The sequence below is a fragment of the Melozone crissalis genome, unplaced genomic scaffold (genome assembly GCF_028551555.1).
Source record: "Melozone crissalis strain CALT ecotype California unplaced genomic scaffold, PUWL_Pcris_2 ptg000322l_1, whole genome shotgun sequence".
Lineage (NCBI taxonomy): Eukaryota > Metazoa > Chordata > Aves > Passeriformes > Passerellidae > Melozone > Melozone crissalis.
The window spans coordinates 2814-28866 of record NW_026536073.1 but is presented as its reverse complement, the minus strand read 5'-3'; the positions used below and the strand labels follow the sequence as shown (position 1 = coordinate 28866).

The 26053-nt window shown below is 58.5% G+C and overlaps 1 protein-coding gene across 1 annotated transcript in view; it reads right to left on the bottom strand.

Moving 5' to 3' along the window:
- LOC128949881 (cyclic AMP-dependent transcription factor ATF-7-like) overlaps positions 1–17230 on the bottom strand; it is a 51303-nt gene extending 34073 nt beyond the window's left edge. The window contains exons 1-2 of the mRNA XM_054294753.1: positions 17173–17230; positions 4047–4104 (exon numbers count right to left, since the gene is read on the bottom strand). Of these exons, the coding sequence (XP_054150728.1) occupies positions 4047–4094 (48 nt within the window). The 5' untranslated portion in view covers positions 4095–4104; positions 17173–17230. The remainder of the gene's footprint in view (positions 1–4046; positions 4105–17172) is intronic.
- Positions 17231–26053: the final 8823 nt, after the last annotated feature.

Here is a 26053-nt window from a genome sequence, read left to right as displayed (position 1 = left end):
AGCATATTGCACATATTCCAAATATTCTGTATATTCAGTATATTCCATATCTTCAGCATATTCAGTACATTGCGTATATTCCATATATTCTGTATATTCAGTATATTCCATATATTCCGTATATTCAGTATATTCCATATATTCTGTATATTCAATGCATTCCATATGTTCTGTATATTCTATATGTTCAGGGCATTCTGTATATTCCGTATATTCCGTATACTCAGTGCCAGGCCCCGGCGCTGCCCTGGGCAGCGGGGGTGCCCGCGCAGGTTCACCGACAGGGAAGCTGCTGCAGGAGGACGCCCAGGAGAGCCTGGAGCCCCCAGGCGGCCCCCGCTGGGTTCCTGGGGGGCTCTGGGGCCGTTCTACAGACGTGGGGAAAGCTCCCGAGGCAGCCCCAGAGCTGTGCTCTGGGGGCCTTAATGAGCCAGACCGAGGTTTAATGTCCTAATTAATGAGGCGGAGCTGTCCCACTGCACAGAGCTGGGCACAGCTCCCAGGGCCAACAGCAGCGCCCGAATTCCCCCTAAACTGAAGGTTTAATTCCCAATTTCCCCAAATCTGAGGGTTTAATTCCCAAATTCCCCCTAAACTGAAGGTACAATCCCAATTTCCCCAAATCTGAGGGTTTAATTCCCAAATTCCCCCTAAACTGAAGGTACAATGCCAATTCCCCCAAATCTGAGGGTTTAATTCCCAAATTCCCCCTAAACTGAAGGTTTAATTCCCAATTTCCCCAAATCTGAGGGTTTAATTCCCAAATTCCCCCTAAACTGAAGGTACAATCCCAATTTCCCCAAATCTGAGGGTTTAATTCCCAAATTCCCCCTAAACTGAAGGTACAATGCCAATTCCCCCTAACCTGAAGGTTTAATTCCCCCTAACCTCAAGGTTTAATTCCCATTTCCCCCTAACCTGAAGGTTTAATTCTGAGCTCCCAATTCCAACAGCAGAGCACAAATCCCCCCTAACCTCAAGGTTTAATTCCCCCTGACCTCAAGGTTTTATTCCCCAATCTCCCCAAACCTGAAGGTTTAATTCCCCCAAACCTCAAGGTTTTTTTATTCCCCAATTCCCCTAACCTGAAGGTTTAATTCCCTAATTAACGAGGCGGAGCTGATGGAACACCCCCAGTCCCAGCTCTCAGCCCCTGGAGTGGCTGGAATTGAGAGCTTTGGGGTGATCAGCAGCACCCAGAACTGAGAGCTTTGGGGTGACAGCGCTTGGAATTCAGAGATTTGAGGTGATCAGCAGAACTGGGAGGTTTGGGGGTGACAGCAGCACAAAACCCACAGAACTGAGAGCTTTGGGGGTGATTAGCAGCACAAAACCCACAGAATTGAGAGCTTTGGGGGTGATTAGCAGCACAAAACCCACAGAATTGAGAGCTTTGGGGTGACAGCAGCACAAAACCCACAGAATTGAGAGCTTTGGGGGTGAGAGCCCCTGGATTGATGTCACCAGGGAATCCCGGCTCCCAGGGCCGTTCTGGGGGCAGCAACAGCCCCAGCTCCCCCTGCCCCGCTCCCGGTTCATTCCCAGCCCGTTCCCGGTTCGTTCCCAGCCCGTTCCCAGCCCGTTCCCGGTTCATTCCCAGCCCGTTCCCGGTTCATTCCCAGCCCGTTCCCGGTTCAAGGTCCGGGTGATTCTCCCCCTGTCCCCGCGGCGCTCCGGACACCCGAGCCGGGCGGGGGCCGGAATCGCAGCTGTGCCAGCCCGGCACGGAGCGGGAGGGTCCCGGAATAGAAATCTCCCCCCGCAGCCCTGGCAACCCAAACATGTTTAACGTGTTCACAGCCCCGCCGAGCCCCGCGGCACGCACGGAGCGCGGCGTGACCGCGGATGGAGCGGCTGCCCCTGCCCCGGCGGCTGATCCTGCAAGGAAACGGGAACGGGAAATGGGGGGGGAAATGGGGGGGAAATGGGGGGAAAAGGGAAAGAGAAAAGGAGGGGAAAGTGAGGGGGGGAAAGGAGGGGAAAAGGAGGGAAAATGGGGGGAAAAAGGGAGGAAAAAGGGAAGGAAAAAGGGAAGGAAAAAGGAGGGGAAAAGGAGGACAAGCGAAGAAAAAAGGGAGGAAAAAGGAGGGGGAAAGGGAGGGAGAAAAGGAAGAAGGATGGAAAAAGGGAAGGAAAAAGGGAAGGAAAAGAGGAGGAAAAAGGGAGGAAAAAAGAGTTAAAAAAGGAGGAAAAAAGAGGGGAAAAAAAAGAGGAAAAATGGAGGGAAAAGGGGTTTAGGGCACAAAAGATGGGGCTGGTGTCAGCTACAGAGGGAAGCAAGCAGCTGCTGGGGGAATCATGAAGCCACCCCAGGACATTCCCTGATGCCATCCCAGTCCTGGATCTCTGATTTCCATCCCATCCCATCCCATCCCTGGATCCCCAATCCCAGCCCAGCCCAGCCCTGCCCTGCTCTGAAGGACGTCCTGGGAGCAGCAGCGGCCCCGAGGTCAGGCCGGATCCCCATGAATCACCCGCTCGGAATTGCCAGGATTCCAGCATTTCCATATTAACATGAGGAATTGTCGGAATTACCCATAAGCAGCAGGCTGGAACAGCCAGAGGAGGAAGCAGCCACCTTTATATGTCATTTGTGGGAGATTGTGGGAGATTAAATTTAAATACATTGTTGTTTGCCTTAATTGCTTGTTTGAAGCCGATTTTAGGGCTGCGTGATTGAAGGGCTCACACCATTAAGTGCTCAAACACAGCTAATACATTTTATAAATGGCCTGCGCAATTTCACAGGCAAAGAAGTTTCAGATAAAGAGCAGCCTCCAAAAAAAAAAAAAAAAAAAAGAAGAAAAAAGACAAAAAAAAGGAAAAAAAAAAGAAAAGGCAAAAGGAGGAAGTTCACCTGCAAGGGGGATCTGGGTGAGGCTCGTGCCACAATGAGCAGAAAGCTGGGAAACCCTAAATATGTGATTTTAAACCAGCAGGAATTCCAGTATCCAGCAGGGATTCCATTAAACCAGCAGGAATTCAATCATGCCCCAGTATCCAGCAGATCTCAATAAACCAGGAGGAATTCCACGATCCCCCAGTGTCCAGCAAATCCCATTAAACCAGCAGGAATGCCATGATCCCCCAGTATCCAGCAGATCCCACTAAATCAGCAGCAATTCCATCATCCCCCAGTTGCCCCAGTACCAACTGCCAGGGACCCCCGAGCTCAGCTTTGGGACGTTTTCCATGGAAACAAAAGGAAAATGGGATGGGGCAGAGTTTTCCCCACAAACAGCAGGAGAAGGAGCAGAGTTTCCCCCATAAACAGAAGGAAAATGGGATGGGGCAGAGTTTTCCCCACAAACAGGAGGCCAAGGGGATGGGAAGGAGAGGCTGAAGGAGCAGCAGCAGTTCCCGCAGGGCACGGCACGGAAGGAGCCCATCCCAAAATAGCGTTCTGGGGACCGTCTCTGTCACCTGTCACATTCCCAGCTGCTCCAGAGGGAACGGGAGCCCCGGCCCTGCCGGGCCCTGGGTTAATCCCTGCGAGAGGAACAGCCCCAGCTGATCCAGGGGCTCTGCTGGGAGCCCCGGCCGGGTTTGCACCCCGCAGATCCAGGGGCTGCTTTCCCCCCTGGGATCCCTGGAGCGGCAGCTCGGAGCGCTCTGGCTCGGGGATGAACCCGCCACAGTCCCGTTAAACCAAAATCCCATTAAAGCCCAAACCAAAACGGCCAAAATCCCATTAAAGCCCAAACCAAAACGGCCAAAATCCCATTAAAGCCCAAACCCAAACTAGCTAAAATGCCATTAGACCAAGCCCCAACCCCAAATCCAAAGCAGGCAAAATCGCACTAGACCAAACCTCAACCCCAAAGCCAAAGGTGCCGAAATCCCACGGGACCAAACCCTGACCGCAAAGCAGCCAAAATCCCATGAGACCAAATCCCAAAGCAGCCAAAATCTCATCAGACCAGACCCCAAAGCCAAAGGAGCCAAAATGCCATTAGACCAAACCCTGACCCCAGAGCAGCCCCCAATCCCACAGAGCAGCCCCCAGCCCCACCCAGCAGCCCCCAGAGCAGCCCCCAGGGCCGTACCTGTCCGCAGCCCGGGGCGCTGCACACGAAGGGCCGGTCGTCACCCATCCTGCACGGCCTGGGGAGCAGAGAAGGGACAGAAATGCTTAAACGGCCCCAAAAATCCCCACAGCACCCGCGGGAGCCACCCCTCTGCTGTGGACGGAATCATCCCGGCCCGTGTTCAGGATTTGGGAGGGACTGGGTGGGTTTTTGGGATTTTACAGCTGGAAGGGAACCTGGGAAGGGGTGGGAGCTTCCCTGGGCACCTGCAGCACCCACGGGTGTCACATCCCGAGGTGGGGACAGCAGCACAGCCCCCCCCCCCCCAAGCACAGCTCCACCTGTCCCCCCTCGTTTTCCCCACAAACAGCAGGAAAAGGAGCAGAGTTTTCCCCAGAAACAGAAGGAAAGGGGATGGAGCAGAGTTTTCCCCACAAACAGAAGGAAAGGGGATGGAGCAGAGTTTTCCCCACAAACAGAAGGCACAGGGATGGAGCAGAGTTTTCCCCACAAACAGAAGGCACAGGGATGGAGCAGAGTTTTCCCCACAAACGGAAGGCACAGGGATGGAGCAGAGTTTTCCCCACAAACAGAAGGAAAGGGGATGGAGCAGAGTTTTCCCCACAAACAGAAGGCACAGGGATGGAGCAGAGTTTTCCCCACAAACGGAAGGCACAGGGGTGGAGCAGAGTTTTCCCCACAAACGGAAGGCACAGGGATGGAGCAGAGTTTTCCCCACAAACAGAAGGAAAGGGGATGGAGCAGAGTTTTCCCCACAAACAGAAGGAAAGGGGATGGAGCAGAGTTTTCCCCACAAACAGAAGGCACAGGGATGGAGCAGAGTTTTCTCCACAAACAGAAGGAAAGGGGATGGAGCAGAGTTTTCCCCACAAACGGAAGGCACAGGGATGGAGCAGAGTTTTCCCCACAAACAGAAGGAAAGGGGATGGAGCAGAGTTTTCCCCACAAACAGAAGGCACAGGGATGGAGCAGAGTTTTCCCCACAAACAGAAGGAAAGGGGATGGAGCAGAGTTTTCCCCACAAACAGAAGGCACAGGGATGGAGCAGAGTTTTCTCCACAAACAGAAGGAAAGGGGATGGAGCAGAGTTTTCCCCACAAACGGAAGGCACAGGGATGGAGCAGAGTTTTCCCCACAAACAGAAGGCACAGGGATGGAGCAGAGTTTTCCCCACAAACGGAAGGCACAGGGATGGAGCAGAGTTTTCCCCACAAACAGAAGGCACAGGGATGGAGCAGAGTTTTCCCCACAAACAGAAGGCACAGGGATGCTGTGGGGCCAGGGCACACCCTGGGACCCCGGGGATGCTCGGAGCCAGCCCGGGGATGCCCCAGCACAAACAAACCAGCGGGGACAGCGGCAATGCACGGAAAACAAAGTGCGAGCGAGCAGCCGTCCAATAAATCCACGGCCTCTCTCTGCGCCGGTTATATTTTCAATGGGAGAGAGCTAAAATTTGTCATTTAATTAATTAAGGGATTATAGGAGTGGTGCTCCGTTTTACAAGGCAATAATCGGGCTCCCCAGTGGGTAAACTACAAGGCTGATGGCAGGGGCAGTTTATCACGGATTACAGCCAAGGATAACAAAACACTCTCTCCTATTATGCTACAAGTGAAGCTGCTCTCATTAATAAAAAATAAGAGTAAATAAAGCAAAACCCTCCCCCCCAGACTCAAACTGGGAATGACGGCTCCCTGCTCCACGCACTGGTATTTTAGAGCAGGATTTCAGAGAGATGTGATAAAGCAGTGCTGTTTGCACTTCGTTCGCACTCACAGCACAGCCCCAGGGTCGGTATTTTTGGGAGCTGTGCGAGAAAGGAGCTCCGGGAATGCGGCAGGGACAGCGGGAAGGGATCAACGAGCCGCTGGGAACGAACAGAGCCGCTGATCCTCTGCTGCAGGAGGGGAATCGCTGCCCACAGCCCCGGCAGGGTGGGAGAGGAGCCGGGATCCCACCAGGCAGAGCCCCGTGCTGGGTTTGGGGCTGGATTCACAGAGCCGGGATCCCACCAGGGCAGAGATGCTGGGCTGGGTTAGGGGCTGGGTTAGGGGCTGGGTTTGGGGCTGGATTCACAGAGCTGGGATCCCACCAGGCAGGGCCCCGTGCTGGGTTTGGGGCTGGATTCACAGCCGGGATCCCACCAGGCAGAGATGCTGGGCTGGGTTAGGGGCTGGGTTTGGGGCTGGATTCACAGAGCTGGGATCCCACCAGGCAGAGCCCCGTGCTGGGTTTGGGGCTGGGTTAGGGGCTGGGTTTGGGGCTGGATTCACAGAGCTGGGATCCCACCAGGCAGGGATGCTGGGCTGGGTTTGGGGCTGGATTTACACAGCCAAACCCCGGGGGCAGTGCGGACAGCAATGGGGATAAATGTCCCTGTCACTGCCGGCGATGGGGATAAATGAATGTCCCTGTCACCGGCAGCAATGGGGATGAATGTCCCTGTCACCAGGGGCACGGGCTGGCGGCCAGAGCCCGGCCCAGGGGGAACAAAGGCACCCGAACACAGCAGCGGGCCAGGAACCCCAAAAGGGACACGGGAGACGGCAGAGCAGGGACAGCAGCAAGGACAAACCCTGCCCAGGCCTGGAGGGGACAGCGGAGCTGTGCGTGGATCCGGCTGATCCCGGGGATCCCCCGCTCCAAATGATGCCACCATTCCCAAAGCAGGATTTAACTGATCCCACCATTCCCAAAGCAGGATTTAAATGATGCCACCATTCCCAAAGCAGGATTTGACCAATCCCACCATTCCCAAAGCAGGATTTAAATGATGCCACCATTCCCAAAGCAGGATTTGACCAATCCCACCATTCCCAAAGCAGGATTTAAATGATGCCACCATTCCCAAAGCAGGATCCAGCTGATCCCCCCATCCCCAAAGCAGGATTTGACTGATCCCCCCATTCCCAAAGCAGGACCCAGCCGCCCCTGGCTGCGCAGCACACACAGCACACACAGGACACACACACACACACACGTGTGCTCAGATTTATGTCACGTTTAGCCGGGATGAATTCCCTCCATAAATCCTGTGCTCAGGAAGAGGCCGAGGCAGGAGCTGGTTGGGGCTGGGAGCTCTCTCCCGGCAGCCCTGGCATGGCGTTGGCACTGCTGGGGTGGCACTGGCACGCTCTGGGAACAGGGAAAGGCAGATTGGTCTGGGGGAGCTCCAGGAGGATGTTTTTCTCCCCCAGGAATTTGGGGTTTCTCCCAAGAAATTTGGGATTTCTCCCCCAGGATTTTGGGGATTTCTCCGGCAGGATTTTGGGGATTTCTCCCCCAGGATTTGGGGATTTCTCCCCCAGGATTTTGGGGATTTCTCCCCCAGGGATTTGGGGATTTCTCCGGCAGGATTTGGGGATTTCTCCCCCAGGATTTTGGGGATTTCTCCCCCAGGGATTTGGGGATTTCTCCGGCAGGATTTTGGGGATTTCTCCCCCAGGATTTGGGGATTTCTCCCCCAGGGATTTTGGGGATTTCTCCCCCAGAGTTTGGGGGTTTCTCCCCCAGGAATTTGGGGATTTCTCCCCCAGGATTTGGGGATTTCTCCCCCAGGAATTTGGGGATTTCTCCCGCAGGGATTTGGGGATTTCTCCTTCACTGCAAACCCAGCTGTGGCTCCTGCAGCGCCTCGATCCCCGTGAGAAATGCCACCAAACAGCGAAAATCACCTTTCCTTCACCCTCAGCGTGGGGACGGAAGGAACTGCCTGGAGCTCGGCCCTGCTGAATGCCGGGCACGGAGCTGGAAACGCTCTAAAAATAAAGTTCTATTGTTGTCCTGGCACGTGACATTCCCGCTGCGGGAAGGCTGGTGCCCGGGGATTGCAGCTGGGCACTGCGGGATGGGCAGGAATGCGCTGGGAACGAGCTGGGAATGAACTGGGAATTGTACTGGGAACTGCACTGAGAACTGCACTGGGATTGCCCTGGGAATTGCACTGGGAATGCTGCAGGCCCCAAAGAATACTCGGGGAGATGCAGACACTGTTCTGAGCCAGCAGGGATCCCTCTCCGGGACAGATCCCTCTCCACCACAGCTCTGGGCTATGCCCGTAAACCACGAGGATAAACTCCACATTAACGTGACCACACAATCAAAGCTGAGGGCTGCACCAAGCACGAACCAAACCCAGCAGGGCTGCGAGAGCCGCCTCCCAAAAACGGGCTGGGCCTGAGGAGGCACAAACCGGGCCGGGTTAATTCTCAGAGCCCAGGAGCGCCAGCCCAGCTCCATGGGGTTAACTCGGAGCCCAGCGAGCGCCATCCCAGCCCAGCTCTGTAGGGTTAATTCTGAGCCCAGCGAGTGCCAGCCAAGCCCAGCTCTGTAGGGTTAACTCTTGGCCAGCCCCGCTCTGTAGGGTTAACTCTTGGCCCAGCCCAGCTCTGTAGGGTTAACTCCTGGCCAGCCCCGCTCTGTAGGGTTAACTCCTGGCCAGCCCAGCTCCATGGGGTTAATTCAATCCCAGCTCCATGGGATTAACTCCTGGCCAGCCCAGCTCTGTAGGGTTAACTCCTGGCCAGCCCAGCTCTGTAGGGTTAACTCCTGGCCAGCCCAGCTCTGTAGGGTTAACTCCTGGCCAGCCCCACTCTGTAGGGTTAACTCCTGGCCAGCCCCGCTCTGTAGGGTTAACTCCTGGCCAGCCCAGCTCTGTAGGGTTAACTCCTGGCCAGCCCAGCTCTGTAGGGTTAACTCCTGGCCAGCCCCACTCTGTAGGGTTAACTCCTGGCCAGCCCCGCTCTGTAGGGTTAACTCTTGGCCCAGCCCAGCTCTGTAGGGTTAACTCCTGGCCAGCCCCGCTCTGTAGGGTTAACTCTTGGCCAGCCCAGCTCTGTAGGGTTAACTCCTGGCCAGCCCAGCTCTGTAGGGTTAACTCTTGGCCCAGCCCCGCTCTGTAGGGTTAACTCTTGGCCAGCCCCGCTCTGTAGGGTTAACTCTTGGCCCAGCCCCGCTCTGTAGGGTTAACTCTTGGCCAGCCCCGCTCTGTAGGGTTAACTCTTGGCCCAGCCCAGCTCTGTAGGGTTAACTCTTGGCCAGCCCAGCTCTGCAGGGTTAACTCTTGGCCAGCCCAGCTCTGTAGGGTTAACTCCTGGCCAGCCCCGCTCTGTAGGGTTAACTCCTGGCCCAGCCCCGCTCTGTAGGGTTAACTCCTGGCCAGCCCCGCTCTGTAGGGTTAACTCTTGGCCAGCCCCGCTCTGTAGGGTTAACTCTTGGCCAGCCCAGCTCTGTAGGGTTAACTCTTGGCCCAGCCCAGCTCTGTAGGGTTAACTCCTGGCCAGCCCCGCTCTGCAGGGTTAACTCCTGGCCAGCCCAGCTCTGTAGGGTTAACTCTTGGCCCAGCCCAGCTCTGTAGGGTTAACTCTTGGCCCAGCCCAGCTCTGTAGGGTTAACTCCTGGCCAGCCCCGCTCTGCAGGGTTAACTCCTGGCCAGCCCAGCTCTGTAGGGTTAACTCTTGGCCCAGCCCAGCTCTGTAGGGTTAACTCTTGGCCCAGCCCAGCTCTGTAGGGTTAACTCCTGGCCAGCCCAGCTCTGCAGGGTTAACTCCTGGCCAGCCCAGCTCTGCAGGGTTAACTCCTGGCCAGCCCAGCTCTGTAGGGTTAACTCTTGGCCAGCCCCGCTCTGTAGGGTTAACTCTTGGCCAGCCCAGCTCTGTAGGGTTAACTCTTGGCCCAGCCCAGCTCTGTAGGGTTAACTCCTGGCCAGCCCTGCTCTGCAGGGTTAACTCCTGGCCAGCCCAGCTCTGTAGGGTTAACTCTTGGCCCAGCCCAGCTCTGTAGGGTTAACTCCTGGCCCAGCCCCGCTCTGTAGGGTTAACTCCTGGCCCAGCCCAGCTCTGCAGGGTTAACTCCTGGCCAGCCCAGCTCTGTAGGGTTAACTCCTGGCCAGCCCCGCTCTGTAGGGTTAACTCTTGGCCAGCCCAGCTCTGTAGGGTTAACTCCTGGCCAGCCCAGCTCTGTAGGGTTAACTCCTGGCCAGCCCTGCTCTGCAGGGTTAACTCCTGGCCAGCCCAGCTCTGTAGGGTTAACTCTTGGCCCAGCCCCGCTCTGTAGGGTTAACTCCTGGCCCAGCCCCGCTCTGTAGGGTTAACTCCTGGCCCAGCCCAGCTCTGCAGGGTTAACTCCTGGCCAGCCCAGCTCTGTAGGGTTAACTCCTGGCCAGCCCAGCTCTGCAGGGTTAACTCCTGGCCCAGCCCAGCTCTGTAGGGTTAACTCTTGGCCCAGCCCCGCTCCTCAGGGCGGCCGTGCCAGCCCGGGAGCCGTGCCAGCAGCACAAACAAACCCATTCAAACACAAACGGCGCTCCGGGCACCGGCCCAGCCCCGAGCACGGCCAGGGGGAGAGCACGGAGAGCCACAATAAACCGGATTATTATGGATGGCTGCGGCTCGGGGCCGGAGCGGCCTCCAGCAGAGCACACAAACCCCGGGGCCGGCCCCGGGCCGCGCTGGGGAGCAGCGGCGAGGGGAGGCGGCCCGGCTGCCATTAACAGCCGCGAGGAGAAAGCACAAGGAAGCACAGGGCTGCGTCCCAAGCTGTGCCCTCGGGCTGTGTCCCCCACTCTGTGCCCCTGGCCTGTCCCCAGTCTGTGCCCCTGGCCTGTCCCCAGCACTGTCCCCAGGCTGTGCCCTCGGGCTGTGTCCCCCACTCTGTGCCCCTGGCCTGTCCCCAGGCTGTGCCCCTGGCCTGTCCCCAACACTGTCCCCAGACTGTGCCCCTGGCCTGTCCCCAGCACTGTCCCCAGGCTGTGCCCCTGGCCTGTCCCCAGTCTGTGCCCCTGGCCTGTCCCCAACACTGTCCCCAGGCTGTGCCCCTGAACTGTCCCCTGGCCTGTCCCCAGGCTGTGCCCCTGGCCTGTCCCCAGCACTGTCCCCAGACTGTGCCCCTGGCCTGTCCCCAGTCTGTGCCCCTGGCCTGTCCCCAGGCTGTGCCCCCGGACTGTCCCCAACACTGTCCCCAGTCTGTGCCCCTGAACTGTCCCCTGGCCTGTCCCCAGTCTGTGCCCCTGGCCTGTCCCCAACACTGTCCCCAGGCTGTGCCCCTGAACTGTCCCCGGCCTGTCCCCAGGCTGTGCCCCTGGCCTGTCCCCAGCACTGTCCCCAGACTGTGCCCCTGGCCTGTCCCCAGTCTGTGCCCCTGGCCTGTCCCCAGGCTGTGCCCCCGGACTGTCCCCAACACTGTCCCCAGTCTGTGCCCCTGAACTGTCCCCTGGCCTGTCCCCAGTCTGTGCCCCTGGCCTGTCCCCAACACTGTCCCCAGGCTGTGCCCCTGAACTGTCCCCTGGCCTGTCCCCAGGCTGTGCCCCTGGCCTGTCCCCAGCACTGTCCCCAGACTGTGCCCCTGAACTGTCCCCAACACTGTCCCCAGTCTGTGCCCCTGAACTGTCCCCTGGCCTGTCCCCAGTCTGTGCCCCTGGCCTGTCCCCAACACTGTCCCCAGGCTGTGCCCCTGGCCTGTCCCCAGTCTGCGCCCCTGGCCTGTCCCCAACACTGTCCCCAGGCTGTGCCCCTGAACTGTCCCCTGGCCTGTCCTCAGGCTGTGCCTCTGAACTGTCCCCAGTCTGTGCCCCTGGCCTGTCCTCAACACTGTCTCCAGGCTGTGCCCCTGGCCTGTCCCCAACACTGTCCCCAGTCTGTGCCCCTGGCCTGTCCCCAACACTGTCTCCAGGCTGTGCCCCTGGCCTGTCCCCAACACTGTCCCCAGGCTGTCCCCTGGCCTGTCCCCAGGCTGTGCCCCTGGCCTGTCCCCAACACTGTCCCCAGTCTGTGCCCCTGAACTGTCCCCTGGCCTGTCCCCAGGCTGTGCCCATGGCCTGTCCCCAGGCTGTGCCCCTGGCCTGTGCCCCGGCTCTCCAGAGCCTCGGAGGTTTCCCCTGAACGCTCGAGGAAGGAAGCAGAGTGCTCCGAGGCCGGCAGGAAAGGCTCCCGTGGTTTTCCTGAGGGCAGCCGTGGCCAGCCCTGAGCTTCCCGAGGCTGGGACGGGCTGGGGTCAGCAGGGCCGCCTGACAGGGCAGGGACACAGCCCGGTGTCCCCATCCCCAGCCTGAGGGTGACTGTGAGCACCGTGACCCACCCTCATGTGAGAGAGCAACAACAGCTCCAGCTGCTCCTTCAGACATCCAAGGGTAAAGCAGGAGCGGGGTCCCTCACCCTCATCCTCATCCTCATCCTCATCCTCATCCTCACCCTCATCCTCATCCTCATCCTCATCCTCATCCTCATCCCTGCTGCTGTGGGACCTCGGGGTGAGCTGGAGCTGTGGGCACCGGGCTGGGGCTGCTCCCAGGGCTGCTCCTGTCCCTCGTCCCTCAGAACAATCAGAACAATCTCGAGTTCCGCACTTCGGGCCCAGGGCCGCTCCTGCCCCTCAGAACAATCCCGAGTTCCACACACCGGGCCCAGGGCCGCTCCTGCCCCTCGGGGTGCCCAGAGCTGCACACACCGAGCCCGGGGCCGCTCCTGCCCCTCAGAACAACCAGAACAATCCCGAGTTCCACACACCGGGCCCAGGGCCGCTCCTGCCCCTCGGGGTGCCCGCAGCTCTCGCTGCCTCTCCCCGCCCGGATCCACCCATGGAAATTGCGAAACCCTTTCAGTTTTGCAGGGAGAGGCCCCCCCAGGGCGGCTCTTGGGCCCGAACTCCGACTCCGGAGCTATTTTGGGGTGTGAGGGAAGCAGGGAGAGTGTTTGCTTTGTAACCAGAATGCTGCGAGAGCTTAAAACTGTCGTGTGGGAAAGCAGGCCAAGAGCCCGGGCCATAAAACCTGCTCTGGAGGCACAACACCCTCACGCTTCGCGGGCCTGACAAAGCAAAGCAAACCCAACTGTATAAACTGGAATATTGGCAGGGAACCCGCTGGAAACGAATCCCCCCCGGCCACAGCGTGTTTAACCAGAAACCTCAGCCAGGCCCCTCGGGCTGGGCCTTTCTGGGTGCTCGGGCTCCGAGAGCATCCCCAAAAAGCCAAAACCCACAGCCGCGGGGTGTCGGAGATGCGCAAACCCCCATTCCTTGCTGGGAAGTGCCTTAGGACAGCTTTGGGCAGCCCACTGCTGTCAGAGCCGCTCACCTGGCCCTCAGGTGAGCCCACCGAGGGTCCCGGAGCTCCCCAGGAGCAGAGGGCCCGATGTGGGGACGGACAGGGGCATTGCCACCGCGCTGTCACCCCAAAGCAAAGCCAGACACCGACCTGGCCTCGGCCAGAGCCCCTGGACAGCGACTGGGAGCGCCTGGGCCCTGTCTGGGGGCAGCCGGGGGCTCTGGGGCCTGCGGAGCCAAGGGGAGTCCCTGAGGCTGGAGCGGCCTCCAGAGCTCCGAGTGTCTGCCAGGAGCTCCGAGACAGCTCCAGAGGCTCCGAGACAGCTCCAGGAGCTCCGAGTGTCTGCCAGGAGCTCCGAGACAGCTCCAGGAGCTCTGAGACACCTCCAGGAGCTCCGAGTGTCTGCCAGGAGCTCCGAGACACCTCCAGGAGCTCCGAGACAGCTCCAGGAGCTCTGAGACACCTCCAGGAGCTCCGAGTGTCTGCCAGGAGCTCCGAGACAGCTCCAGGAGCTCCGAGACAGCTCCAGGAGCTCTGAGACACCTCCAGGAGCTCCGAGTGTCTGCCAGGAGCTCCGAGACAGCTCCAGGAGCTCCGAGACAGCTCCAGAGGCTCCGAGACACCTCCAGGAGCTCCGAGTGTCTGCCAGGAGCTCCGAGACACCTCCAGGAGCTCTGAGACACCTCTGGGGGCTCCGAGACAGCTCCAGGAGCTCTGAGACAGCTCCAGAGGCTCTGAGACAGCTCCAGGAGCTCCGAGACAGCTCCAGAAGCTCCGAGACAGCTCCAGAGGCTCCGAGACAGCTCCAGAGGCTCCGAGACACCTCCAGGAGCTCCGAGACAGCTCCAGAGGCTCCGAGACACCTCCAGGAGCTCCGAGACACCTCCAGGAGCTCCGAGACAGCTCCAGGAGCTCTGAGACAGCTCCAGGAGCTCCGAGACACCTCCAGGAGCTCCGAGACAGCTCCAGAGGCTCCGAGACAGCTCCAGAGGCTCCGAGACACCTCCAGGAGCTCCGAGACAGCTCCAGAGGCTCCGAGACAGCTCTGGGAGCTCTGCGTGTCCCTGAGGAGCTCTGAGCATCCCCAAGGAGCTCCGACCCACCTCCAGGAGCTCCGAGCCGCCTCCAGGATCTGCCAGCCCCGTCAGACCCGGAGCTCCGGCTGCCCCCAGCGCACGCCCTGTGCCTGACCCAGGCACAATGCACACCCACAGCCCAGACTGGCACACCCACAGCCCAGATTGCCGCAGGAGAAGGAAGGTTTCCTCCCCACATTGCAGGAGGTTTCCTCCCCACACTGCAGGAGAAGGAAGGTTTCCTCCCCACATTGCAGGAGGAGGAAGGTTTCCTCCCCACATTGCAGGAGGTTTCCTCCCCACACTGCAGGAGAAGGAAGGTTTCCTCCCCACACTGCAGGAGAAGGAAGCTTTCCTCCCCACATTGCAGGAGGTTTCCTCCCCACACAGCAGGAGAAGGAAGCTTTCCTCCCCGAGCAGCGATCCGTTTCCCAGCAGGATCCGGGGCGGCCTCGGCGCGGGCAATCCATCTCGGCGCTGCCGACATCTACGGCAGCGCGGGGCAATCGCTCAGCTTTAGGGCAGCAAGGGGAGGCCCGGCGGAGCGCGGCGCCCGCCCGGCCCCGCAGTTACGGCTCGGCCGCGCGCGGAGCGGTATTTTACCTCGGAAATGCCTGAGTGACCCAGAAACCCCAGTCCCATTTCCTGAAATTATTTCACCACTTCAGAGCCCTTGTTTCAATGAAAGCTGCTGCAAACGAGGCACGAGAGCCCCGAGCTGAGCTGGAACACATTTTCCCTGCCTGATGTGCGTGTGGGGATGGGTTTGAAGGGAAGAGCAAAGTCAGGGCTGGGAGCCTGGGGTGATAACGGGCACCCGGATAAGAACCCTGCCATGAACCCCAATAACGGAGCCAGGGCACACAGGGACATAAACCACCCTGCCATGAACCCCAATAACGGAGCCCGGGCACACAGGGAGCCCCAAACCGACACAAACATTCTGTCCCACCTGTTGTTATCCCATCCCACCTGGGCACTTCCCTCCATTCGGCTTCTGGAGGCTTTTAGGGTGCCAATGTTTGATGCACCAGCCCTGAAAATCCGAGGGGAGAGAGAAACGCTCCAGGCAGAAGGGACTGCAGAAAGGGGGTTTGTAGAAAAGGGGGTCTGCAGAAAGGGGGTCTGCAGAAATCCCAGGCGCTGCATCCATGGTTTGAGCTGTGCTCTGGCGGGCAGCAAAGCCCCCGTTCCCCCACAGAACCTCACAACTCCAAGTGAACTTTATGGGATGGAGCACCGGCACCCTAAAGGGATCCTGAGCATTTTGGGGACAGGGAGACGCCAAAAAAAATGGGAAAATAAAGGAAAGGTGAGGGACAAGGATGGGGAGCACCCCTTGGGAATTCCTCACCACCCCCAAGCTGTCCTGGCTGCAGCACAGCTCGTGCTGAACGAGGGGGGAAAAACAGTTTGGGAAATCTGGCCCCATTCACAGTGCCAGGAATGGGAATAGAAGGGGAAAGAAACAGAAAGGGAAAGAAAAAGAAGGGGAAGGAAAAAGAAGGGAAGGAAAGAGGAGGGGAAGGAAAGAGAAGGGAAGGAAAGAGAAGGGAAGGAAAGAGAAGGCCCCAAGCGAGTGCGAGGATAAACAAACCCCAACAGGCGCAGCAGCCCCACGTGGGACGCGGCAGAAAGGAGCCCACAGCCAGCGGCGAGGCAGAGCCGCTGCCCTGACACACGGAGCCATGCGTGGGCACCTGCCCAGGTGTGCTCGGCGCCCCGGGAGCGCCCGCCCAGCACAGGCACCTGCCCCGGGAATGAGGAACCCCGAGAAAGCAGAAACAAAACAGAAACAAAGCGCGTCACAGAGCCTGGACACAGCGAGAGAGGAATCTCAGAGGGAGTCCGGCATTCCCAGAGCTTGTGAGAGCCTGCTCCTGCTCCCAGACAGCCAGGGCTCCGGACACGGCCCGGGGATGCAGGAAAACACGGATGAATCCCGGGAAAAGGCCGGAACTCCTGGTGGACACAACCCACTGGGGAAGTGCCCACGGTCCCACAGCTCAGGACCACCAGGACACCCAAATTCACAGGAAAAGGGCTGGGTTTGGGTTCCCAAAGCAGGCAGGGCTGTGGGAGAGCGCCTGCCCAGTGAAACCCCAACTAACCCAGAGCAGCAGGAGCAAAACCCTTCCCTGAGCGGAGCTGAGCCCGCTGGGGATGGAGCTGGAGCAGGGCTGGGCCCAGGAGCGGAAACGAGCAGGGATGGGACCCCCTCTTCAGATAGCAGGGATGGGACCCCGGGATGGGACCACTCTTCAGAGATGGGACCCCCTCTTCAGATAGCAGGGATGGGACCCCTCCTCAGGAATGGGACCCCTCCTCAGGGAAGGGACCCTGCCCCAAGGACCCCGCTGCTCTGAGCCCCCTGCCCACCCTGCACCTGCACCTCACTGGGGTGCAGGTGAGCCCCGCAGCCCCCAGCCCAGCCCTCAATCCCCCCGATGGAGAACAAGCTCCTCAACCCCCAATTCCCGATATGGAGGAAGAGCCCCCGGCCCCTGCTGCTGCTGCTGCTCCGTTCCCCAGCGCCAGGGCAGGCACCGACCGCAGCTGCCCAAACACTGCCCAGCTCCTCCCCACTCCCCGGGAGGACGGAGCCCCGATGCTCCCCTCAGCCCCTCACAGACCCTGCCCCATTCTCTCAGCCCGGTTCCCCCTCCCCATTCCGGGGCTCCCCCCGGCACCGCCCGGGCCCCTCGCTGCTCCTCGGCCCCGCCCCAGGGCGGGGCTTGGCCGCATAGCGGCGCCTCCCTCGCCCGCCATTGGCCGCCGCTCCCGCCGCTCAGGGGCGGCGCGCGATGAGATTGGCCGCGGCGCGCTGCCACTCAGCGCGGGGGCGGGGCGGGCGGAGCCGCCGCCGCACGAAAACCCGGGGAGAGTTGTGGGGGGAGGGGCCGGCCGGGGCTCCCGCCGCCCCCGGAGCTGCCCCGGCGCCGCCGCCGCCGCCGCGGAAGCGCTCGGGACGGCCCCGCTCCCGCCGGGCCGGCGCCGCCGTTACCTGAGGGAGCCGGGCCGGGTCCTCGCGCTGGCGCCGCTCGCGCTGGGGCTCCCCCCGCCCCGCGCGCCAGGCTCTCGCGAGACCCGCGCGGGGGTAACGGCGCGGCGGCCAATGGGACGCGCCGGGGGCGGGGCCTCGGGGGCGAAGGGGCGTGGCTCTCACGCACGGTGGGCGTGGTCAGCGATAGGCCCCGCCCTGGAGGCCCCGCGGGGATCGCGACACGTGGGGAGAGGGGACAGACCCGGGACAGAGCCGGGATAGCCTGGGACAGACCGGGATAGACCCGGGACAGAGCCGGGATAGCCTGGGACAGACCGGGACAGAGCCGGGATAGCCTGGGACAGACCGGGATAGACCCGGGACAGAGCCGGGATAGCCTGGGACAGACCGGGACAGAGCCGAGATAGCCTGGGACAGACCGGGACAGATCTGGGATAGCCTGGGACAGACCGGGATAGACCCGGGACAGACTGGGATAGCCTGGGACAGACCGGCACAGCCTGCGACAGACCCGGGACAGGCCCGGGACAGCCCGGAACAGACCCGGGACACCCCGGCTCACAGGCACCCCCCGAATCCCGGGCCTGGCCCTCTGGCACACCCCAAAGCCCGGAGGACACGGCCGGCACTGTCCCCCCAGCACTGGGGACACCCCAAAGCCGGGAAGGGGCTGGCAGACAGGTGACACTGCCAGGGCCACCAAGGAGACACGAGCAGCTCCGAGTGTCACCGAACCGTGTTTACTGCCGTCCGTGCCGCTGTCACACGGCGTGGAGGATGAGGAAGGCCGCCGTGAGAGAGAAGAGCCCCATGGCCTCGGACAGGCCGAAGCCCCGGATGGTGCAGAAGAGCGGCTGCTTCAGAGAGGGGGTCCTGGGGGGCACGGCCACCTGTCACCCCCAGAGCCCTTGTCCCCTTCATAACCCCCTGTCCCCTGTCTGTCCCTGTCCCCCCGTCCGTCCCCACCCACGGGGCCGAGGCTCGGGGCCTGCGGCCCCACGGGTGCCCCCGGCTCGGGGGTCACGCAGGGCGGGGCACACACGGGAGGGGCAGGGCGTGCCGCTGTCACCCAGGTGTCCCCTCACGGCGGCGGCACCGCGGTGGTGGCACCGTGCGCCCAGGGACGGAGGTGCCGCTGCAGGTGTCACCGGCGGTGCGGCAGCGGAGCCCCCGGGCCCAGACGGGCCCCGGGGGTGTCGGGCACACCTGGGGGGCTCTCGGTGTCCCCGGGGGGCTCTCGGTGTTCCCGGGGCTCTCGGTGTCCCCGGGCTCTCGGTGTCCCCTCACGGTCTGTCCCCGCCCCTCTGTGTCCCCCCCCCCGCTCTCACCGGGCTCCGCCGGGCAGGTCGCGGCCTCTCCATGTGCGCATGCGCGGCCGGGGATTTGGACTGCGCCCCCTGCCGGACGGGAGGACTCGGAGCGGCGCGGAGGAGGCGGGGCCTGGAGTGGGGTGGGCGGGGCCAGACTGCGCGCGCCCTCTGGCGGGGAAACGGGGGAGCGCAGGTGTGCGCACCTGGGGAGACACGTGACCCGTGAGCGTGCGTGTGACACCTGTGTGTGAGTGTGACACGTGTGTGTGTGTGTGAGTGTGTGAGTGTGACACGTGTGTGAGTGTGTGTGTGAGTGTGTGTGTGTGTGAGTGTGTGTGTGTGTGTGTGTGTGTGTGAGTGTGACACCGTGTCCCCACCACCGTGTCCCCCCGTGTCACCGGGGGTGCAGGCAGGTCACAGTGTCACCCCCAGGTGCTGCGTCCCCCTCCTGGGCGCAGTGTCCCCCCTCAGGTCTATGTCCCCCCGCAGATGGTGTGTCCCCCGCCTTGGGGACACCGTCACCCCCCAGGTGCTGTCCCCCCCCCCGCCTTGGGGACACTGCCCCCCCCCCGTCCTGTGTCACCCCCCTTGGGGACCCCGCCACCCCCCCGTCCGCGGCTCTCAGTGGCGCTGCTGCCGTCACGGCCGTTAATTAAAGCCGGCGATAATTAACGGCCGCGAGCGGGAAATCGATGCGGAGGAGCCGCGGCTGGGGGGGCTCCGGCTCCGGCGGGGGGGGGACCCCGACCCCCGACCCGGCCCGGGCACCGCGGGCAGCGACCGGAGCCGAGGCTGCTCGGGGGGGGAACACCGGCACCGGGGGGACGCGGGGGGACAGCGGAACCGGCACCGGGGACACCGGCACCGGGGGGACACGGGGGACAGCGGAACCGGCACCGGGGACACCGGCACCGGGGGGACGCGGGGGGACAGCGGCAGGGCCCGGGGAGCCGCGGGGCTTTGGGGGATTTCGGGGGTTTTGGGTTTGGGGGATTTCGGGGGTTTTGGGTTTGGGGCGCTTTCGGGGGTTTTGGGTTCGGGCAGGAGCGGCAGAGCCGGGCTGTGAAAATGGCCGGAAACGGCCCCAAAAAGGAGTCAGAACTGCCGGGAAGGGGGAGTCTGGTCCCAAAATGGGGGCTCTGATCCCAAAATGGGGGTTCTGATCTCAGAATTGGGGTTCTGATCCCAAAATGGGGGTTCTGATCCCAAAATGGAGGTTCTGATCCCCCCTGGGAATGGGGGTTTCACTGCAGAAATTGGGATTTCTCCCCCAGAACTGGGGTTCCTCCCCCAGGATTTGGGATTTGGGATTTTTCACCCAGGATTTGGGATTTATCCCTCAGAATTGGGATTTATCCCCCAGGATTTGGGGTTCCTCCCGCAGAATTGGGGTTTCTCACTCAGGATTTGGGGCTCCTTTCTCAGGATTTGGGTCTGGGGTCCCTTTTGGGGCGGGCTGTGCTCACTGGCCCCGCTCAGCTCTGCCCGCCCCAGCTCAGGATTTGCTTTCCCGTGATTTTTTTCCCTTTTTTTATTTTTTTTAATTTTTTTTTTTTTTTACACGCTCTTTTATGACAAACTTTCCTTTCCGCCTGACATTTAAAGGCTGATCAGATCTTCCCTGCAGGACGGGGAGGGGGGGAAAATGGGGAAATTTATGGGGAAATTTAATGGGAAATTTATTGGGGCCGGAGATTGACTCCGACAGCGCCGGGAGCGGAGCAGGGACAGCGGGAATTATTTGGGAATTTGGGAATTATTTGGGAATTTGGGAATTCTGGGCCAGGAGCGGGGCAGGGACAGCGGGAATTATTTGGGAATTCTGGGCCGAGAGCAGGACAGGGACTGTGGGATTTATTTGGGAATTTGGGATTTTGGGAATTTGGGATTTTGGGAATTCTGGGCCGGGAGCGGGGCAGGGCCTGTGGGAAATTCCCAGCCCTGAATCCCCAACTCCCAGTTCCCAACCCCGAATTCCCAACCCCGAATTCCTGACCCTAAATCCCCAATTTCCAATTCCCAACCCCAAATTCCCAATTCCCAACCCCAAAATTCCCAACCCTGAATCCCCAAACTCCCAGTCCCCAATTCCCAACCCTGAATCCCCAAATTCCCAATTCCCAACCCCAAATTCCCCCCAGTGCCCCCAAACCCCCCAAAATTCCCCCAAATCCCCCAAATCCCCCCAAATCCCCCACTCTCTCCCCTGTCCCCCGTCTGTCCCCGTGTCCCGTTTGTCCCCCGGGAGGGGGCGGCGCAGCCCGGCACGGTTTCCATGGCAACGTGCGGGGGAAAAAAAATCCGAACTATGGAAAAAAAAATAAAAAACCTGAAAACGGCGTCAGGGGCGGCGCGAGCGGCTCGGGGCCATTTGTGTGCAGCGAGAAAAACCCAAACTGCGGAAAATTCAGCGGCGGGGGAGGGGAACCAGGGGGAGGGGGACACCGAGACAGGGGAACGGGAGGCAGAAATCCCTTTTTCCCTGTTTTTCTCCTTTTTTTCCCCTTTCCCCCCCATTTTCCCCCGTTTTTCCTCTATTTTCCCCCTTTTTTCCTCTATTTTCCCCCTTTTTCTCTATTTTCCCCATTTTTCTCTTTTTTTCCTCTTTTGTTCCCTTATCTTCCTTCCTTCCTTCCTTCCTTCCTTCCTTCCTTCCTTCCTTCCTTCCTATCCCCCCAAAATCCCAGTTTCTCCCCCAAAATCCCGATTCCCCCCCCAATCCAATTTCCTCTCCCCAAAATCCTAATTTTACCCCCCAAAATCCCATATCCCCCCCAAATCCCAATTTTCCCCCCAAATCCCAAACATGCCCCCCCCAAAAATCCCAATTTTCCCCCCAAATCCCATTTTCCCCCCCAAAATCCCATTTTTTCCCCCAAAATCCCAAATCCCCCCCCCAAAATCCCATTTCCCCCCCAAATCATAAATATCCCCCCAAAAAACCCATTCCCCCCCCTAAAATCCCAAATATCCCCCCAAAAATGACAGATTTCCCCCCAAATACCAATATTCCCCTAAAATCCAAATCCCCCCCCCCAAAATCCCAATATGCCCACCCAAAATCCTAATTTTCCCCCCAAAATCCCGATTTTTTCGCCCAAAATCCCATTTTTGTCCCCCAAAATCCCAATTTCACCCCCCAAAATCCCGTTTTCCCCCCAAAACTGGAATTTTCCTCCCTCCTTTTCTCCCGGCTCAGGAGGTGCAGCCTCCCCGGCCCTCCCGCCCCTCTCGTTTTTCATTTTTATTTCCTGCTGGAAGTGACAAATTGTTCCCGATTTTACACCCGGGCACGGGGGGGCTGCGGATGCCATTTTTTCTTTCTTTTTTTTTTTTTTTCCCTTTTTTTTCCCCCGTTTCTACCTCGGAAAGAAAAGAGAAAAAAACCAAAATAAAAGCCATAAAAGGCAATAATAAAATAAAAATTCCCCGTTAAAGAACCTGAAAGCAGCTCGGCGCTGGTAACGAGCGCCGCAGAGAGGCTCCACAAACAGAATTTCCCCCGCCCCAAAATCCGCTTTTATTGCCTCAAAATCGCCGGGGGGAAACTCTGCCTCCCCCAGCAGGTGCAGACACCCCAAAATCCCTTCAATTCCCCCAAAACGGCGCTGAAAAAGGAAAAAATGGTGATTTTCTTTAAAAATCTGATTTTTTCCTCTGTTTTCCTCGTGCGCAGGTTGGGTTTTTCTGCTGAAAATCCCCAATTCCAGCGGGATTTGAATGGTCTTGGAAAAGGTCGGGAAATGTTCGTTCCCCCGGGTTCCGGCCCAATTTATTCATCAATCCCTCCCGGGAGGAGCCGGCGCTGCAAATCCGCTGCTTTGGGGGGAAAAACCCATAAAATTCAAAAGAAAAGGGAAAAAAATCAATTAAAAAAAAAAAAAAACAACAGGGAAAAATCCATAAAATTCAAAAGAACTGGGGGAAAGAATCAATAAAATTCAAAATAATGAAGAAAAAAATCCATAAAATTAAAAAGAAATGGGGGAACAAAATCCATCAAATTCAAAAGAAATGGGAGAAAAAAATCAATAAAATTCAATATAGATAGGGAAAAAAATCCGATTTTCCCCCTTTTTCCCCTGCTCTGAAATCCCCTGTGTGTCCCTGCACTGCTCAGGGTCCTTTTGCCCCAAATCCCGGGATTTTGCCCCATTTTCTGCCCCTTTTTGGGGTCATTCCCAGCCTGGGCTCGGCCTCCAGTCACTGGGGTGTCCTTTTGGGGGAAATTCGCTCTTTTTGGGGAAAATTAGTAATTTTTGTGGTGAAATTGGCCTTTTTGGGTGGAAATTGGCCCTTTTGAGGGAAATTCGGCCCGTTTTGGGTGGGACACTGCAGGAATACAGAATTTGGTGGCCACAGCTCCGTATCAGCAGCCCCAAACACTCCCCAGACCGTGAGGGATTTTTGTGGGATTTTATGGGATTTTGAGGGATTTTTGTGAGATTTTATGGGATTTTTGTGGGATTTTATGGGATTTTTGTGGAATTTTGTGGGGGTTTTATGGGATTTTGTGGGATTTTATGGGATTTTTGCGGGATTTTTATGAGATTTTTATGGGATTTTGTGGAATCTTTGTAGGATTTTGATTTTGAAGGATTTTGTAGGATTTTGAGTATTTTTATGGTATTTTTATGGTATTTTTATGGGATTTTTGCCCCTTCCCTGTTAATCAACGCCCCCCGGGCTGCAAACAGGGCCGGGAGCTGCACGTGGATCGGTCCCGGAAAATGGGGAATTTGTGAAAAATGGGGAATTTCGGGGAAAATGGGGAATTTTGGGAAAATAGGAAATTTTGGGATAACTCTGCGGGATTACTCCCCACCCTGCAGGGGGGGCTCGCTGCGTTTTGGGGCCAAACCATCAATTAACGGGGAAATCGGTGATCAGGGATGAAATGGGGGGAAAAGAACGGGGAAAAGCCCCAAAATCCTGGGAGGGGTTTGAGGCCAAACAGGTTCGGGTGGGTTCGGCAGGGTTCGGGAAGGTTCGGGACCGTTCGGGACGGTTCGGGGGGTTCTGGGGGGTTCGGAAGGGTCCGGGAAGGTTCGGCAAGGTCCGGAAGGGTTCGGCAAGGTCCGGAAGGGTTCGGCAAGGTTCGGGGAAGTTCGGAAAGGTTCGGGGCCGGCTGGGTGCAATGCGCGGAGCGGCCGCCAGGGGGCGAGATGGCAGCGCCGAGCGGCGGCCGCGGCTGCGGCGGAGCGGCCAAAAGTGCCCAAAATGGCCCAAAATGCCCCGAAATCCCCCAAAACGGGGCGCCCCCGGCCGCAGCCGGAGCCAGCGGGAGCTCCGGTGAAAGGGGAGATAAAAAAGGAACTGGAGGGACCCCGGGAGGGAGCGGGGCCGGGCGGGGATGGGGGTCTGAGGGGGGATTTGGGGTCTCAGGGGGGAATTGGGGTCTCAGGGGGGAATTGGGGTCTCAGGGGGGAATTTGGGCCCCAAAACCCGACTTTGGAGAGCCGGGCATTGCACGGGGGTTTAGGGGCTAAAACCGAGCCCTGAAGGACAAAACCGGGATCTAAAGGGTAAAACCGAGCCTTGAAAGGGTAAAAGCGAGCCCTGAAGGGTAAAAGCGAGATCTAAAGGGTAAAACCGGGCCCTAAGGGGTTAAAACCGGGCCTGGGATCACTGATAAGGATCCTGATAAGGGTCAGTGATGCGGATCAGTGACATCCACTGATAAGGCTCAGTAACAAGGATCGCTGATAAGAATCAGTAACAAGAATCACTGATAAGGATCAGTGACAAGAATCACTGATAAGGATCGCTGATAAGGATCCCTTAAGGCTCGCTGATAAGGGCTGGCCCGAGATTATACAACCCCGCGTGATTAATTAGATCTCGGCTCCAGAGCCCGGGGCCCTTTTCCAGAACCCACAATTAATTTTTCACCGTTCCCATCCCTGACCCGCCAGAACCGGAGCGGGGCGCAAAAAAACCCCCAAAAAAGGGAAAACCCAAAATCCCAAAAACCCCAAAAACCCCAAATGGCAGGAGAGCCCGGGATTGACGCCCGGCCCGGCCCAGCCCAATTAAGCGCATCGGTAATTGGGAATTGGGGCCGGGACCGCGTCCCTTGCGCAAGCGTTAATTGGCAGCGCGTGAGCGTTAATTGGCGCCGCCGCCGGTGCCGGTGACGCAGCGGCGGATTTGGGGTTAATCCCGCGGGAATCGGGCCAGGGAAAACCTCCCCGGCTCCTTTTGGCCTTTTCCTGGCCTTTTTCTCCCCAAATCCGTGAAATGTTGGAGGTTTGGGCAGCGTTTCTTAGCCCAGGCCTCCAGCTTGGACGGTTTGGGGCGAAACCACCAAAAAAACCCCCAAAAAATGGTGTAAAACCAACAATTTTCCACCCCATTGTTTCCCCTTTTTCCTCCTTTTAAAATAAAAGGCATCACAGCCTCCCCTTAAAAATAAATTTAAAAAATACCAAAAAAAACCAAGAAAAAAAGAGAAACAATTCCAAACCCTTCCTCCCCTCCTGCTGCTCTTCCAGAATTCCTAAAAAAAAAAAGGAAAAAAAAGAAAAAAGGAAAAAAAGAAAAAAGGGAAATGGGGCCTGGCTGCCAAAGGCGCAGCTGGAACGGGGCCGCGCTCGCTGCTCCTGGCAGGAAAATGGGGCAAAACCTCGCGGATTTGGGTCCCTGCTGCTCGGGGGGGAGGCCCGGAGCCCAAAGTGCTGGGGAGGGAATTTGGGAAGGGAATTATGGAATGATTTTGGGAAATAAATTATTTTGGGAGGGGGATTTTGGGAAATGAATGATTTTGGGAGGGGATGATTTTGGGAGGGGGATGATTTTGGGAGGGGTTATTTTGGGAGGGGGATGATTTTGGGAGGGGTTATTTTGGGAGGGGGGTGATTTTGGAGCGGATTATTTTGGAGGGGATGATTTTGGGAGGGGGATGATTTTGGGAGGGGTTATTTTGGAGGGGATGATTTTGGGAGGGGTTATTTTGGGAGGGGGGTTATTTTGGAGGGGTTATTTTGGGAGGGGGGTTATTTTGGGAGGGGGATGATTTTGGAGGGGATGATTTTGGAGGGGATTATTTTGGAGGGGTTATTTTGGGAGGGGGATGATTTTGGAGGGGATGATTTTGGGAGGGGGATGATTTTGGAGGGGATGATTTTGGAGGGGTTATTTTGGAGGGGTTATTTTGGGAGGGGGATGATTTTGGGAGGGGGGTTATTTTGGGAGGGGGATGATTTTGGAGGGGTTATTTTGGAGGGGTTATTTTGGAGGGGATGATTTTGGAGGGGTTATTTTGGAGGGGTTATTTTGGAGGGGATGATTTTGGAGGGGTTATTTTGGAGGGGTTATTTTGGGAGGGGGATGATTTTGGAGGGGTTATTTTGGGAGGGGGGTTATTTTGGGAGGGGGATGATTTTGGGAGGGGGATGATTTTGGAGGGGATTATTTTGGAGGGGATTATTTTGGAGGGGTTATTTTGGAGGGGATGATTTTGGAGGGGATGATTTTGGGAGGGGGATGATTTTGGAGAGGATGATTTTGGAGGGGTTATTTTGGGAGGGGGATGATTTTGGAGGGGTTATTTTGGGAGGGGGATGATTTTG